Below are 17,064 nucleotides of genomic sequence, written 5' to 3'. Positions count from 1 at the left end.
CTCATAAAGAAATAAATAGGAGACATAAATAGGAAGGGAATTTCGGTGGTTATTGGAAATTACAGACATGGTGGTAGATGTGGTAAACTGGTCTCCGTGCAGGAGAGTGGATTCTGTGGCCTAGTCGATGGCATGATCATATAGCAGACGCTGGGGCTGAATGTCCTCACACTGAAGGTCCCAGATCCGGAGCTCCTTCCTGGGACTTGTGACTGCGGTGGTCTCTTCAACCTCCCCAGGACTGAATTTCCTTTTTCCCAAGTAAAATGGGAACAGATTTGTCTCACCCTCACCGAGAGGGTTAGATGGAGAATAACAGGTGACGAGAAGGTGGCACAGCCCCAGGCGTGCAGTGGGTGCTCAGTAAATGTCCACTGGGCAGTGAACGGGTGCAGGCAAGTGACGCTTTCCTGTCACCACCAGGAACTCTTCTTACTTAAATCTTTAAATTCACATCTGTTTAACTCTCCACCCCCCACCCCCCCCCAATTTTCTTTCCCTGGCCCTTTTATTTGAAGAGCAAATGCAGCCAGGGCTTCAAGCCGCAGTGCAGAGTGAATGGTTCCCTCTGGAGTTGGGTGGTGGTCAGCTCCCATGGCCTGTCTCCAAGGAGGTCTTGACACAGAGACTGATGCTCAGGAGGACAGGCTGTATTCTGGTTGTTGCCTCCCCTAAGCTTGGCGTGTAATGGTGCTTCTTAAGTATTTCTTGAATGAATGAATGAAATGAGCCAACCACTGTGTTGAAACATGTTTGGTGGCTCTCATGATTCAATAGTCTAGGTACTGGAGTTTATGAGTGATTAAAAAAAAAAAGATGTGAAGTAAGTGGCTTCTAGGCCATCACAGTCATAACTTTACTCCCACATTCTAACAGGCTTTCCAGGAGGGCTGAATTTCAGCCGAAGAGGAGGGGTTGTATGAAGCTGACCCGTGTCTGATGAGTCTCCAGATGCGTGTTGCGTGTCTGATGTCTGCGCCGTGGCGGTGATTGATTGTGCTTTAGAGCAGTAACCATCATAATCTGTGTCCTCCCCTTACGTCTCACTTCCAAACTGTTAGCCCTCCCGGTGCAGACAGTTTCGCCTGGTGATTTGCAATAACGAGCATTTATCTGTGACGTTAACTGTTTAAAAATTTATTATAATCATTCAAAGAAGCTAATCTTCAGAACAGCTTGGCAAGGTTTTAACAGCTGACAGGCAGTGGCCCGAGGCCGCAGCAGTCGGGAGTCCTCCAGGTTGAGAGGGACAAGTATTTAGCGCTAGCTGGTGGTGACCTGGGCCCCACACCACGTTCTGGGCAACGGGGAGGGAACACGACACAGTTCTCTTCTTCAGGGGCCTGATGTTCTCATCAGGAGGCTGAGCATGTGCTCAGATGTCATTGTATGTCCCGGGAAAAGCCATTCCACTTCTGTGTGTCCGGCCTTTGGCAAGATGGGGCACTCAGCTTGGGGGGAGGGGTGTAGGCCCCCCCAGGGCCAGTGCGGGACTGGCCACAGGTGTGCACATCCCACCTCCAGGCCTGAGGGATGGAGCAGCGTGTGGAGAACCAGAGAAGGAGGGAGAGGGCTGCTTTGGATGGGGGTGGGGGCGGAGGTCACCGACAGCCACCCCAGGGGGAGGGGGCCCAGAGAACCCCGTCGCCTTTCAGGCTCCTCTCACCCTCAGTTCCCATCGCCCGAGTCCAGCTGGAACCAGAAAGCACGCAGCGGCTCTGGTTCAGCCAGGCAGCTCCCCCACCCCCGCCCTGGGACTCAGAGCAGGATGGAGAGAGGATCTCCAGAGGAAGTGGAAGTTTCCAGGCCTGGATTCATTTCCTGTGGACACCATAACACATTACACAAACTCGGTGGCTTAAAACAAGAAAAACTTACACTCTCACACTTCTGGAGGCCGGAGGTACAAGATCAGGGGTGTCCACGCTCCCTCCCGAGTCTCTGGCGGGGGAATCCATGCTTAGCCTCTTCCAGCTCCTGGTGTTGCTGGCTCCTTGGCTTATGGCCGTATCACTCATTCCCCTTCTCTGTCTTCACATGACCTCCCGTCTGCGTCTTCTCCTGTGTGTGTTTCATATAAGGACACTTGTCATTGGATTTCGGGCCTCCCACATATTCCAAGGTGATCTCTTTATCTTCAGATCCTTAACTTAATTACATCTGCAAAGGCCCTTTCCCTGAAAAAGGTCACATTCCCAGGTTCCAGGGATTAGAACGTGACATTTCTTTTTGGGAACCACCATTCAGCCCACTGCAAACCCCGGTCACTCCCGGGAGTCGTGAGACAGTGGTAGTGCTGGCGTGACTTTGTTTAATTTGTCTTCAGTCGGTTGGCGCTCTGTGAGGGCAGGGTCTCTGCCTGCTTGTTCATCCACGTCCATCACCTCCCCTGCCCAGAGCCAGCATGTCACCGGGCCTCAGAAAACGCTGTTTCAGGTGAACGAGTAAACAGATGAATAAGCACAGTGAACTGCAGCGCAGAGTAAGACCAGAGGTGTGCTCAGTGAGGCCGCAGGCAAGAGCCCACGTGCCATTGCATGTTATGGGGAAAGCCGGTTCAGGTGTATCAGTCGGGCCTCTGGCAGGACAGGGGGCACGCAGCTTAGGGGACTCCAGGGGTTTAATAAAGGGGTTCTTCACAAGGAGGTAGTGGGTGTAGACCACCCCCCCAGGGTCAGTGCAGTTTGCCGTGGGGTCTGACACTTTTAAGTGTATGGATCAAGTGGTGTGTAGGTTATGCCTCATGCCTGGCGATCCGTGAGTGAGAGTGTGGCGCTTTGAGGTCGAAAAGAGGCCCAAAGCCGTAGCCAGGGCAGGGATCTGAGGAGAGGGGGCGTTCCAGGCTAGGGAGCAGCATGAGCAAAATTGTTGGCGAAGAGTGTTTTATCTACCAGACAAGATGTTTGCTTGTTAAATAAAATGGGATCGTTGACTTTGTATAAGTACTAGGCCTTCTGAGCATGGCAGTAAGTAAGAAGGCAGAGGTGTGTTTTAAATATTTGTTTATTTTGCCTGGTCAGGTCTTGCTGGCCCCACGAGAGAGCTTCGTTGTGGTGCATGGGCTTCAAGCTGTGGCACTCGGGTTCAGTAGCTGCGGCTCACAGGCTTAGTTGCCCCAGAGCATGTGGGATCTTGTCACTGACCAGGGGCCGAACCCTCGTCCCCTGCATTGGTAGGCGAATTCTTAACCACTGGACCACCAGGCTCGTCCCAAACCTGTGTTGTTATCTTAGTTCCCAGCATAGATTCTGAATCCTTCCTGGCTTTTGGGCGTTTAGGACTTCTAATACAACTGAAGATTTCCATCTATTTCGTTGAAATTTGCTAACATAATTCAATAACGTCATCAACTTTGTTATGATAAGGATTATATTATAAAGTGGGAGAAAGGGACCACTCAGTATTTTTCCATAAAAAGGTTTAGCTTGGAAACATCGGTACGTGTACCCACCGAGTGTTTAGGAAGGAACAGGTGTAGTTGAAGGGGCCGACCAGCCAGCTGGAATCTGAACATCACACCGGAGAAGCATCTGGTTTGGACGACATGCCCTCACTGCACCTTGAACCCTGACCCAGCACGGGACAGCGGGGCGCAGGCGGGTTCCCGGGCTGTCCCCGCGCGCCTCTCATCTGTAATACCGCTTGTGTCACCAGAGGGGGGTTTCGGTCTGTTGTCTTTTTTAACCAACTTTATTTTTTTACCACAGTCCTTCAAGTAAATAATGACCTGAGCGTTTGAGGTGGCATGTGGATTCTGTGAGAATGTCCTCTGGTGATGTGTGAGCCCCCCAGGAGAGAGGGGGAGCTCCACTCAGCCTGGACAAGTGTATGTAAAAGACCTTCATTGTTTATTTGTTTTAAACAAAGGCAGCTTCTCTCCCTAGAGCCTCTGTCCTTCTGGTTCTATTAATATCTAACAGTTTTTTTTTAATTAAAGCATAACTTACTGTAAATTTATACATAACTTATTGCAGTGATTCACACATTGTACACAAGTTGAAAGAGGAAAGTAAAAAAAAAGTCACACCCTTGAGAGGTCGCTGTAGGCTTCGGGTGACCATCCTTTCTGACAGTCCTGCTCACAGATGAACCGATGGGCAGAAGTCACTGTGTAAACTGAACTGAACTGTAAATGCTGCCATCACCCATCTCAGTTTTCTTTGATTTTGAACAGAAAAGGAAAAGGAAGCTGAAGTGAAACTGAGCAGACGTATAAAAATGTTTCGTTACCACAGAGAGATTATTTCCTGAAAAGATTTCTCTATGGTTAAGAAAAAGGACCATGAGGAACCATCAGGAGGTGGGGAGCCTGTTTTCAGTTTCAGGGTCTGTGGCCCTGCACGGTGGGCCTCTGCCGGCGTCCTCGGGTCGGTAGGACAGGAGGTTGAGAGTTGAGTCGCCCATCACCCGGGGTGGCTGCTGCTTTAGCCTTGTTGAGTGTTCTGTGTGCAGTCCCCCAGGTCCTGTCCCCACCTTTGCTTTGCAAATGATAGATCAAGGCTGGCCACTTCCTCCCAGTTTTCCTTAGCTGGGATGATGAAGAGGAACATCACGGAGGAAGGTCTTTCTCTGCCCACGGTTGTGTTGGAAGAGCTTTGTCAGAGGCTGAAGAAAGGGGCTTCTCCCCACCTCAGCCACTGTCCTCGCCACCTGTCTCCACAGTACTGCCCCCGGCCTGACCCCAGAGAGTACTGCAGATGTGCCCTGGGAGGCCATTGGAGATTTTCCTGATGTTCATGTGAAAACATCTGAACACTCGGGGATGAAGAGAAAACAGCCAGCTTAACAGTCGTCCCTGTGGGCTGAAGTTTTAGTTTGCCTCCGTGCATCCTGTGTGTGACTTGTAGCCATGGGTGTGACCTGACTTGGGTCCCAGGAAAATACACTTTATTCATAGATACATTTTAGGGCAGAGCTGTGAGGCCAGATGCTTTGCTGGATATTGGGATCACCCGGGGGCTTTGAAGACACTCCAGGAATGGTCTGGGCATGGGGAATTTGTGAACATCCCCCTTCCCTCCTTGATGGCTTAGTGGTAAAGAATCTGCCTTCCAGTGCAGGAAATGCAGGAGACGGGGGTTCGATTCCTGGGTTGGGAAGATGCCCTGGAGAAGGAAATGGCAACTCACTCCAGTGTTCTTGCCGAAGAATCCCATGGACAGAGGAACCTGGCCGACTTCAGTCCATAGGGTCGCAGAGTCAGACATGACAGCATGCACACCTCCCCTTCAGGGAACTCGGTTGACACAGACAGCCCCGTTGTAGGGTGGCCCTTGGAGGTGGTGGCGCTTGATGGTGCTCTGAAGACATGGGAAAATTCCTGATCTGATCACCCTTAGATCCAGGGTGAGTGAGACCCTCCACAGAGGGTCTTGGGACCCCACAAAGTCTCCAAGAGCTCTTTTAAGGGAGCCCATCTGTTGCATAAAGGATTTGGGGCATCAAGCACAGCTCTTTTTTTTTTTTTTTTAAACTCTGTGTTTTTTTACCCACCTTGTTGGCCAGACCTGACTGCACGTCACTGGCTTTTTGGGGGGCGAGAGGGTCCCTCTGCCTCATTTAGCAGATCCTTGCCGAATGGCGCTGTGTGCCGGGTGTGTGGCCCACCGCAGACGACAGGGTACTGCCTGTCAGCGCTCCAGAGGGGCTGGCAGCGAGTTGGAACACAGGCATGGTGCTCACTGATTCTCACCAGAGACAGGAAAGAAACGAGGTGCTGGGACAGAGGGTGGTAGAGAGGACAGCTGGGGAGGCCTCTGTGGACAGGGCGCTAAGCTGGGGCTCGTGGGGGAGAACTTGGTTGGTTCTTGGAACTGGCGGGACGGAGTGAGTGAGGGCCAGGTCACCCCAGGCTCAGAGATCAGGGTATGACGAATTCTGTTCCATTTTCAGCGATCTGAGGACAGAAACATGCCTGTTCCTCTCAGAGTTTATTACACACAGAGCTGATTGAGTCAGAATGACAGTTTGCCCCGGGGTGGTGGGTCTGGACTGTGATCTTGAGCCCCTCTGCTCCCTTCTTGTGCGGCAGATGAGACCAGTAGGAGCAGAAGATCTCACCAACAGTCTATTTTTGTTTATTGTCTTAGATGTAGGTTTTTGCCATGCTGGGTCTTCATTGTTGCGCTTGGGCTTTCTCTAGTTGCAGCAAGCAGGGGCTACTCTCTCGTTGCTGTTTTCTCTTGCTGCCGGGCCCAGGCTCCAGGGCGGGCATGCTCAGTCGTTGCGGCCCGTGGGCTCTGGAGCTCGGGCTCAGTAGTTGGGGCACACAGGCTTGGTTGCTTGGCAGCATGTGGGGTCTTCCTGGACCAGGGATTGAACCTGTGTCCCTTGCACTGGCCGGCGGATTCTTAGTCTGGACCACTAGGGAAGCCCCTCAGCAGTTTGTTTATTTACTTATAACTAAACGTTAAATTTGGGCTTCCCTGGTGGCTCAGACAGTGAAGCATCTGCTTACAATGCGGGAGACCTGGGTTCAATCCCTGGGTCAGGAAGATCTCCTGAAGAAGGGAATGGCAACCCACTCCAGTATTCTTGCCTGGAAAATCCCATGGTCGGAAGAGCCTAGTAGGCTACAGTCCATGGGGTCGCAAAGAGTTGGACACAACTGAACAACTTCACTTTCACACTTCAAATTTAGAGGTGATTGTAGATTCACATGCAGTTGTAAGAAATAACACAGCGATCCCGTGTACCCTTTCACCCAGGTTCCCCCAGTGACAACCAACCAGACTTGATGCCCATAACAGCAGGGAACCACGGCGATGAGGAGCTTGCTGCTGCCTCTGACAGCCACGTCCCTCCCCCCAGCCGTGAATCCGTCTCCATTTCTGTAGTTCTGTCATTTCAAGAAATGTTGTATATACCGAATCACGGAGTCTGTGCCCCGTGAGTCGTCGTTTATTTCCCCCTGCTCGGCCGAGTCTCCTGGGTCTTCACCCAGGTGTCCGCGTGTCTCAGCAGCTTGTCCTTCCCAGGCTGCGCCCTGCTGAGCTGTGGGTGGCGCGCTGTGACGAATCCCCTCACCTGCTGAAGGACACCTGGGTGGCATCAGGTTTTGATTACATAGCAGGCCATTCTGGACATTGATGTACAGGGTTTTTTTGGGAACATAAACTTTCACCTTTCTGGAATAAATGCCAAAGCACACAACTTCTGGATGGTATGGTAGTTGCCTGTTTTGTTTAAAAGGAGTTTCTGAGCTGTTTTCCAGGGTGTACAGTGGTTTATTTTTGTTTTGTTCTTTAAAAAATTATTTTATTAAAGTATAGTTTGCTTACAATGGTTCAGGTGCACGGAAGGTGATTCAGTTATATAAATACACATACATTATTTTTGGAATTATTTTCTATCAGAGGTTATTACAAGATATTGACTGTAGTTCCCTGTGTTGGACAGTAAACCTTTGTTGCTTGTTGCATATCTGTTTTTTAATCAGAAATCTAGCAGTCTAGTCATACTAAGTCAAACAAGTGGAATCAAAATGTCATAATTTTTTTAGTTAGGCAAAAATTCACAAGTTTTCTAAAATATATATATTATACATATTTATATGTATACAAAAGCTTTTCTACTGCACTTGATAAAGGCTTAAGAAAGAACATCAGAAAAAGAGAGATGGAGAAATTGGAGAACATAAACTAAGTGAAATGGGAGCACTGAATATGAAATGGAAAAAGTGAAACAAACTAGATAAAAGTAAAAGATCATCATACAATCTGGTTGTTTTTAAACATGACTGCTCATTAGAAACATATCTGGAGCTCTGAAGAAGAAAAAAAAAGCAATATCTGAGTATTTGAATTTTCCAGAAAATTTCAAGATGATTCTGATATGCATCTGGATTTCAAAAAGTGATTACAGGTTTTTCTGTTGGATCCTAGTTTTGGTGATATATGTGAAGTGAAGTTACTTCAGTTGTGTCTGATTCTTTGCAACCCCATGGACTGTAGCCTGCCAGGCTTCTCCGTCCATGGGATTTTCCAGACAAGAATAATGGAATGGGTTGCCATTTCCTTCTCCAGGAATCTTCCCGACCCAGGGATTGAACCTGGTTCTCCCGCATTGCAGGCTCTTTATCCTCTGAGCCACCAGGGTATTCCTTGGTGATATATAGAGTTCTGTTATTTTTCTGTTGACCAGTCATGATACAATGGTATTAAGTGAGTAATAGTTACATAATCACAATAGTAAAAGAGATTTATCAGTTTTCACAATCAATAGCCAGACAAAAAATAAAAGATAATTACAATTGCAAGCCATAATGGGAACATGATTAACAATATAAAATAATTATATACAATTTGTGGGGTCAGGCAGTGATGTGGTAAGTAGAAGTGCATAACATGCACATGTTTTCATCCACCCAGCAGTCTATGTCTTTTGGTTGGTGTATTTAGTCTATTTACATTTAAGGTAATTATCAATATGTATGATCCTATTACCATTTTCTTAATTGTTTTGGGTTTATTTTGGGTAGGTCTTTGCCTTCTCTTGTGTTTCTTGCCTAGAGAAGTTCCTTTAGCATTTGTTGTAAAGCTGGTTTGGTGGTGCTGAATTCTCTTTTAACTTTTGCTCATCTGGAAAGCTTTTGATTTCTCTATCAAATCTGAATGCAAGTCTCGCTGGGTAAGAGTATTCTTGGTTGTAGGCTTTTCCCTTTCATTACTTTAAATATATCATGCCATTCCCTTCTGGCTTGTAGTTTCTGTTGAAAAGTCAGCTGATGGCCTTATGGGAGTTCCCTTGTATGTTATTTGTCATTTTTCCCTTGTTGCTTTTAATATTTTATCTCTGTCTTTTAATTTTTGTCAGTTTTATTACCATATGTCTCAGTGTGTTCCTTCTTGGGTTTATCCTTCCTGGGACTCTCTGTACCTCCTGGACTTGGTTGAGGAAATCCTTTCCCATGTTCAGAAAGTTTTCAGCTGTTATCTCTTCCAAGTATTTTCTCAGCTCCTTTCTCTTTCTCTTCCTCTTCTCCTTCCGGGACCCCCATAGTGCGAATGTCGATGCATTTAACGTCCCAGAGGTTTCTTAGACTGTCTTCATTTCTTTTCATTCTTTTTTCTATATTCTCATCTGTGGCAGTGATTTCCATGCTTCTGTCCTCCAGGTCATTTATCCATTCTTCTGCCTCAGTTATTATGCTGTTGATTCCTTCTAGTGTATTATTCAGCTGTTTGTTCTTTAAACTTGCAGGTCTTTGGTCAACATTTCTTGCATCTTCTCAATATTTGCCTCCATTCTTTTCTTGAGATCCTGGATCATCACTGTCATTATTCTGAATTCTTTTTCTGGAAGGTTGCCTATCTCCACCTCATTTAGTTGTTTTTCTGAGATTTTATCTTGTCCCTTCATCTCAGACATCACTTTCTGCTTTTTCATCGTGATTAACTTTCTATAATAGGGCTTGTTTTAGCCGCTGTGAGACTGTGTTTTTTCTTGCTTCTTCTGTCTGCCCTGTGATGAATGAGGCTAAGAGGCTTTTTGATGGGAGGGACTGGTGATGGGAAAAACTGGGTCTTGCTCTGGTGGGCAGGGCCTTGCTCAGCAAAGCTTTAATCCGATTTTCTGCTGATGGATGTGGCTGCCTTCCCTCCCTGCTAGTTGTTTGGCCTGAAGCACCCAGCCCTGGGGTCTACAGGCTTCATGGTAGGGTTACTGGTGAACTCCAAGAAGGTTTATGCCAAGGGGGACCTTCCAGTGCCCCCATCCCTGTGTGAGCCCCTGCTGACCCACACCTCCACAGGGGGCCCTCCAACTCTAGCAGGTAGTTTTGGTTTGATCTCCTGTAGGGGTCACTGCTCCTTTCCTCTGGGTCTTGATACGGGCAAAATTTTGTTTGTGCCATTCAAGACTGGAGTCTCTGTTTCCCCCAGTCCTCTGGAAGGTCTTTCCAGCCCCCGTTTTCTTTGCTGGCTAAAAACAACAGCAAAAGAGAGTGTTTCTACTGCACAGATTTATAGTGTTCAACTATATTAAGCTATAGGCTTAATTTTCTATTTTAAATTAAATTCTTCTTTAAATTGAGCCTAATCTTGAGGGCCCTGCCCTGTCATCCAAGTGGATCAGTCAGTCAGTTCAGTCACTCAGTCGTGTCCGACTCTTTGCCAACACCATGGACTGCAGCACGCCAGGCTTCCCTGTCCATCACCAACTCCCGGAGCTTGCTCAAACTCTTGTCCATCAAGTCGGTGATGCCATCCGACCACCTCATCCTCTGTCATCCCCTTCTCTTCCCTCCTTCAGTCTTTCCCAGCATCAGGGTCTTTTCCAATGAGTCACGTCTTCTCATCAGGCGGTCAGAGTATTGGAGTTTCAGCATCAGTCCTTCCAATGAATATTCAGGACTGATTTCCTTTAGGATGGACTGGTTGGACCTCCTTGCAGTCCAAGGGACCCTCAAGAGTCTTCTCCAACACCACAGTTCAAAAGCATCAATTCTTCAGCAGCTTAGCTTTCTTTATAGCCCAACTCTCACATCCACACATGGAAAAACCATAGCTTTGACTGTAGGGACCTTTGTCAGTAATGTCTCTGCTTTTTAATATGCTGTCTAGGTTTGTCATAGCCTTTCTTCCAAGGAGCAAGCGTGTTTTAATTTCATGGCTGAAGACCATCTGCAGTGATTTTGGATCCCAAGGAAATAAAGTCTGTCCCTGTTTCCATTTTTTCCCCATCTATTTGCCATGAAGTGATCCAGGTGGGGAGATGCAGATTAGGTGTCTGCAAAGGAGAGAATCTGGGGAAAATGCTGGGAAAGATTGAAGACAGGAGGAGAAAGGGATGACAGAGAATGAGATGGTTGGATGTTATCACCGACTTGATTGACATGAGTTTGAGTAAACTCCAGGAGTTGGTGATGGACAGGGAAGCCTGGCGTGCTGCAGTCCATGGGGTCGCAAAGAGTCGGACACGACTGAGCGACTGGACTGACTGAGAGGGTCGTCCCCACCCCCACCCCTCAGTAGTCAGGGCCTCCCACGATCTTTCTTTGTTCTCACACGTGTGTGTGTGTGTGCACTGGGAACTCTACACAAGCACCAAACGGTATGGCTGGACGGGGAGGGTCAGAGCCGAGGCAACGAGGCCAGGAATCGACAGTCAGAGAAGCAGGAGGAAGGAAGTAGCAACGAAAATAGCCTGGGTGGGGTGGGGTAGGATGGGGTGTAGGCAGTATTACTACAGGGTGGACGGCGGGATGGCTGGTGTGGGGCTGAAGGAGCGTTTCTGAGCGAGGCCGGGGCAAAGGAGTCTTCACATCCAGGGAATGAGGGGGCTGCGGGCCGTGGAGGGCCCCGCCCACCAGCCAGCGAGGGGAAAGGGAACTGAACTAGACGCACGACGCGGTGTTTTTGCTTTTTTATTCAGGTGTACTTTTCGATTCTGTTTCTTTAGGACTTCCGCACCTTTTCTCAGACCTCCCCACTACCCCTCTCACTGAGGTCCAGGTGGGCTTCTCCACCCCCACACAACCTGTCACCCCCTGCATGCCCAGAACCCCTGTTGGCAGATAAATCCGCCGCCTCCGTCTTTGGGCCGGTGGCACTGATGGACAGGTGACCAGGAGCTGGGCCTCTGCTCAGATGCAGAGCCCGAGGTGGGCACAGGACGGAGTAAAACAGCGCCCCTGAGCAGGCTCCTTCCCAGGATCTCGGGCTTTCATGTTTGATCTCAGATCCTGGTGACTAAGCCTGAATTGACACCATGCCAACTGGCCCTCCTCTGAGAAGAAGTGATTCTTTCACTTCTCTGGGGCAGCAGCAATTTGTTTAGGAAAAGCCTAGCTCCGAATGTTTAGAGCCAGTCACTTCTAAGAGCACAGTGGCAGCAGTAAGGAATTCTGGTCACAGCGAAGCTCCGGGCACGAAAGCCTCACAGGCCCCAGGTCAAAGCCCAGCCAGAGGGAGAGGGAGAGGAAATGGCCTTGCTCTTTAAGAATGGACAGCAGTGTCCAAGGTTAGGGCTGGAGCTGGGCTGGGAGCAGCCGCCCAGCCAAACATAAGCTCTTGGTGCCGTGGCCCTGGGGATGGTGCTCGGGGGTTAACACGCTGCTTCTCATCACCCTGTATGGTCCTTTCAGACACAGAATGTTCAGCTCAACAAGGAGATGACGCTGGCCAGCAACCGGAGCCTGGCAGAAGGAAACCTCCTCTACCAGCCCCAGCTGGACTCGCGGAAGGCTCATTTGACCCAGAAATACCAAGAACTCCAGGTGCTCTTTGAAGCCTATCAGATAAAGAAGACCAAGCTAGGTAACTCTTTTAGGGTGATCTTTCAAAAATAAGGAGCCGATGGAAGGGTGCGTTTTCAAGCTGTTGCACTAAACAGGAAAGAAATGTTATTTAGGGAACAGTTTCAGATTAAGACAGTGATCACTGCTGCCAAGAAACCATCTGTATATAGGATTGTGTCACCAGTTTAGAGAAAGAGACTTGATTGCCTTTTCAACAAGACTCCACCTTTTCCAAACAGCATAGGAAAAAAAAGGCAATATTCTGAATTACGATAATACAACTAATGTTTTATCCTGTGAGGTTTGGCCCTCACAGTTAACGCTGAAAGAGATTCCTCACTGGGATACTTTATTTTAATGTCACACTTAAATTTGCAGCCATTATGAAGAGCGACATAGGAATTGACTAGCATTGAGGCCTGAGTAGCTTTCAAGGAAACCCTGAGATTCATAGAAGGTTAAAAAAGGACTTCCCTGGGGGCCCAGTGGTTAGGACTTGGTGCTTCCACTGCCATGGCCCTGGGTTCAGGTCCTGACCAGGGAACTAAGACTTCACGTATCATGCAGCGTGGCATGAGAGAGAAGGCTAAAAAAATCCCTCTCCAGTGACACTTCAGGGCCATCCGACACGGTGATCCGTGTATGTCTGTAACTGTAAAAAACGTGTACTGTAACAGGCCTGACCAGACTGAGTACAGGTGGAAAGACTGGTAATGACGGTGCTGGCGGGCACGCGGGGCTCTTGCGGTGCTGGGAGGAGTGAGAACTGGAGATGCTGCTTGTCAGCACCTTTGCGGTGGAGCCGCGCGTGCTCTGATTCCGCAGTCCCGCTGGCGGGCGTCTCCCCCACAAGCGGACGTTCGTGTACCAAGAGATACACGCACGAGTGCTCGTTGTAGCTTTATTTGTAAGAGCTAAATTTGGAAGCAATCTAAACACCCGTCTCTGGACTGATGGGTAAGTCGCGGCACGCAGCTTTCCGCGCCAGGCAGCGTTGAAAGGCACGAGCTGCCCGTTTGTGCCGCCGCACGGATGGTCTCAGAGACGTGTTGAGCAAGAGAGGCCAGCACGGAGCGCCCTCTGTGAGGCCACTTGGGTGAAGCTCAGAACCAGGCAGCGTTCCTGGAGAGCGGACGTCAGCACCTCGGGAGCGGGGCTGGAGCCTCTGCAAACGTTCTGTCTCGGTCTGGGTTGAGGTGGGGGGTTTATACACACACACTGAAGACGTGTCTGCTTTAGGTATTTATGTGAACTGTCCTTCAGAAATCCCAGGGAAGTGACGGGGTGGTGGCAGGCTCAGGTCAGGTGTGCAGCAGCCGCCCCGTGTGGTGGGGCGGGTGGTGACACGCTCTCCCTCGGGCACAGGCCGCCCCGCCGCCCCGCCACGGGCACTCCTCCCCCTCCTGCATGTTCCCACCTTCCCTTCTGCTTCCTGGAAAGTCCGCTCACTCGGTGAGCTTCTCCTGTCACCTTTCCAGCTCAAGTGCACTCTTTCTTTGAGGGGGCGTGGGGTGTGGGGCGTGTCGCTCCGAGGGGCTGGGGGCCGACATGATCTCTGAGGGGCTGCCGGTGCCCCCTGACTGCATCGTGCCTCCCGCTTCTTCCAGATAAACAGTCCAGCAGCGCTTCCTTGGAGACCCTCTTAGCGCTCCTGCAGGCGGAAGGGGCCAAGATTGAGGAAGACACCGAGGTAACTCTGGCAGCCCCGGGGGACACCCCAGGTTGGGGCGGGCGGGCCTGTGGGCTGAGGAGCGCGCTGGGCAGGGGTCCGGGGGAGCCGCGGGGCGCCCAGGTCTTCCTGTGACTCCGCACCTGTCCTGTGGGTGCCGGCGGCTGAGTTACCATCTGTCCGAGTCAGCTGGCTGGGCGGAGCCTGTGGGCATGGCCCGCCGAGCACCTGAGGCTGGAGCCTTGCTCAGTGATAAGGAAACGAATCGGGGTCAAAAGTTGAGCCGCTGTGGCACACTTGGGCAGGCAGCACGGTGCCAAACTCGGCCGTGTGGCCCGACGGCCCGCTGGGCGGGGCGGTCCTCGTGGGCACGAGCAGCTTCCTGTCCCCCCGGCCTGCGCGGGGCGAGCGTGTGAGGTCGCAGCCAGTGGAGGGAAGGAAACGGGGGGTCTCGGGCCCCGTTGCTGGAAGGCCAGCTCTCGCAGGGCCTGCTGCCCGCCCAGTTTGTGGTTCGGGAGGCGGACAGGGCCGGCCTTCCTCTCTTCTTGGCCCCTGTCCTGGGTGGGCCACGGTCTGCAGCGAGGAAGGGGTGGGTGTCGGGAGGAAGCTGGCCACGTCTCCCCTTGCCCTGGTCGGTGAGGGGGTCTTCCTCCCCTAACGGCTGACCCTCCCAGCCCGTGACTGAGTTTCTCCTGCTCCTTCAGAACATGGCTGAGAAGTTTCTCGATGGAGAACTCCCTCTGGACTCCTTCATCGACGTCTATCAGAGCAAGCGGAAACTGGCCCACATGCGAAGGGTCAAAATCGAGAAGCTCCAGGAGATGGTGCTGAAGGGGCAGAGACTGCCGCAGGCCCCCGCGCCCACCCCGCTGCCACCCAGGGTGCCTGAGCCGGCCCCTGCCGCCCCCCTGCCCTACCCCATCCCGGAGGCCAGCGGGCCCCCCTCCGTGGTGCCTCGGCGCATCCCGCCCCCACCGCCCCCAGCGCCTGCAGGACGCTTAGCCACGCCGTTCACCGCCGCCATGGGCTCAGGACAGGCCCTCCCGTACCCGGCCGTGCAGTGCCCGCCCCTGCCCCCCCGAGGGGGCCTCCCCGCCCAGCAGGGCTTCTCCGCGCAGCAGTTTGTGTCGCCACCGTACCCGCCAGCGCTGCCCCAGAGACCCCCGCCCCGGCTGCCCCCACACCAGCCCGGCTTCATCCTCCAGTGAGCGGCCCTCATCCTCCCGGGGAGGCTCCCTCGCCGCCCGCCAGCTGGGGCTCCGCACACACAGGTGGAGGCTGTGGGCACCAGCTGCTCTGCCGGGGGCTCCGGTGCCTGGGGCAGGGCGTCTGGCTGGTTTTAGCGCTGTAGGTCAGTGGTCATAGACATAGAACCCTGGTTTTGGACACCGAGGCAGCTGCGCAGGGGCTCGGCCCGACATCACTGTGGTCGAGCTGGTGTGTGTTCTCGGTATGGTTTCTTGTTCTGTGTTGATGAGCCCCTGAGTTTGGGGGGAAAAGCCTCCCCTTCCCCCCACCGCACCTCTGTTCCCATGTAGGATCGTTGTCTTCCCGTTGCAGCTTTATTTAATAAGCACGGTTCATCATTTCTGCTTTATTTTCAAGACGGTTCTGTGCGTCCCAGCCCACCACCCACTGCAGCCGCCGGCAGGGGTTGGTTGGGTGAGCCAGCCCGGAAGGTGCTCTCTGGACCTGCGTGGGGCGAGCGGTCCTCCCAGCCCCTCCCTCCCCGACCCTGGACGCTTCACAGCCGCCTGCGGAGTTTGCACTTGCCCCCAGCCACGTCCAGAGGCCGGCGAGTCATGGCCGGGTGAGGAGGAGGGTGGGAGCTGGGCTTGGCACACGGAGGCTGTCCCCAGCTCCTCCTCCTCCTCTGCGAGCCAGCCAGGCTTTCTGTGAAGACCTACTCCTCCGATGTTTTTACTACGTGTGTACTTTTCCTGTTTTATATTGGGGAAGAAAACATTTTTTGTTTTTGACACTCACAAGACCATTCAGGGAAACTTTCGGAAAAATGCACATACAGTCTTGAGCAGGTTGAGATGCAGATGAAGTGACGCAGTTTCGTTCCGTGCAAGCGGCGCACGGTCGCACCTGCAGGCTCGTGCTGTGCCTTAGCTCCACCTGCTGCCGGGAGGGGCCGGCCAGGCGGGGGTCTCGTCTGCATTCGTTCCTTGTCGTGTTGCAGGTGGAAGGAAGGTCCACCCACTTCGAACCAGGATACTTACTCATAGCCAATATTCTCTGCCTCTGGCTGGGCGTGGGGCAGGGGTGCGACGGCTGCCAGCCACCCCTCGGCTTGGATGGGGGCCGACGAGCTGAGGCCCTGGCCGCACCCCGGGTGCTCCCTGCTCCCCGGGCGCTCGTCTGCACGTGCCACGTGTGCCGGGTTCCCAGGGCCCAGCTGGGGCAGGGGGTTGGGGGTGGTGCTGCCTCTCTCCATCTGCTGACGGAAAAAGCCGTGCTGAGTGGTGGAACTCGGACCTGTGACTCCAGCAGGCCACGGCCCAGAGGACAGAATCCAGGTGGGGTCTGGCCCAGCAGGCCATGGGCAAGGCCACCGCCCTGTGTCCTCAATTACTGTACATTTCTACTCCTGGACTTGAACTCTGCTGTATCATTAACTGTTTTTCAAGAGAACAACTGTACAGGACGACTTACTGCCCTGCCAATCAGGTGGGCCTGCCACGCCTGTCAGCCTCGAGAGTGGTGCCACCACCCCGTACCTCTGCCGTCCGCCCCGCCGTTGGGGGTGCCTGCCCCCTGCCAGGGGCACAGCCAAACGTGTGAGCTCGGTCGGCGTTGATGGGGGGAAGAGGCCGCCAAGCTGGCCTCACCGTCTCTCCAGGGCCACATCTGAGCTGTGGCTGTAAAGCTGTAAGACCCTTTTTAATAAATAGAGAGTTGTTAATAACGGCCCGCCCTTCATTTGCCTGGGGAGCCTTGTGATGTGTCTGGTTCTGGCGTCTCAGCAGTCAGCATTCCGACAGTGAAGTGGACCGGTAAGGTAGTTGAAGTTAAGACACGGAAGGCCACGGAGGTGGCTGAGGTGTCCGCCTGGCCCAGGAGCCCCGGCCCTCACAGCAGCATCGTTTTTTAATCAGATTCTCAAGGTATGTCAGGACGGAAGCACGTCCCTCCTCCAGAAGGGGCCTTT

The 17,064-nt window shown here is 52.1% G+C and overlaps 1 protein-coding gene across 1 annotated transcript in view; it reads left to right on the top strand.

The window, feature by feature from the left end:
• The window catches only part of VPS37B (VPS37B subunit of ESCRT-I), a 30,122-nt gene extending 13,301 nt beyond the window's left edge, over positions 1-16,821 (top strand). Inside the window, exons 2-4 of the mRNA XM_043901974.1 lie at positions 12,086-12,257; positions 13,846-13,928; positions 14,612-16,821. Coding sequence (XP_043757909.1) covers positions 12,086-12,257; positions 13,846-13,928; positions 14,612-15,115 — 759 coding nt within the window. The 3' untranslated portion in view covers positions 15,116-16,821. The remainder of the gene's footprint in view (positions 1-12,085; positions 12,258-13,845; positions 13,929-14,611) is intronic.
• Positions 16,822-17,064: the final 243 nt, after the last annotated feature.

The sequence above is a fragment of the Cervus elaphus genome, chromosome 5 (assembly GCF_910594005.1).
Source record: "Cervus elaphus chromosome 5, mCerEla1.1, whole genome shotgun sequence".
Lineage (NCBI taxonomy): Eukaryota > Metazoa > Chordata > Mammalia > Artiodactyla > Cervidae > Cervus > Cervus elaphus.
Note: the sequence above shows the minus strand (reverse complement) of the source record. Positions and strands in the feature narration are given on the sequence as shown.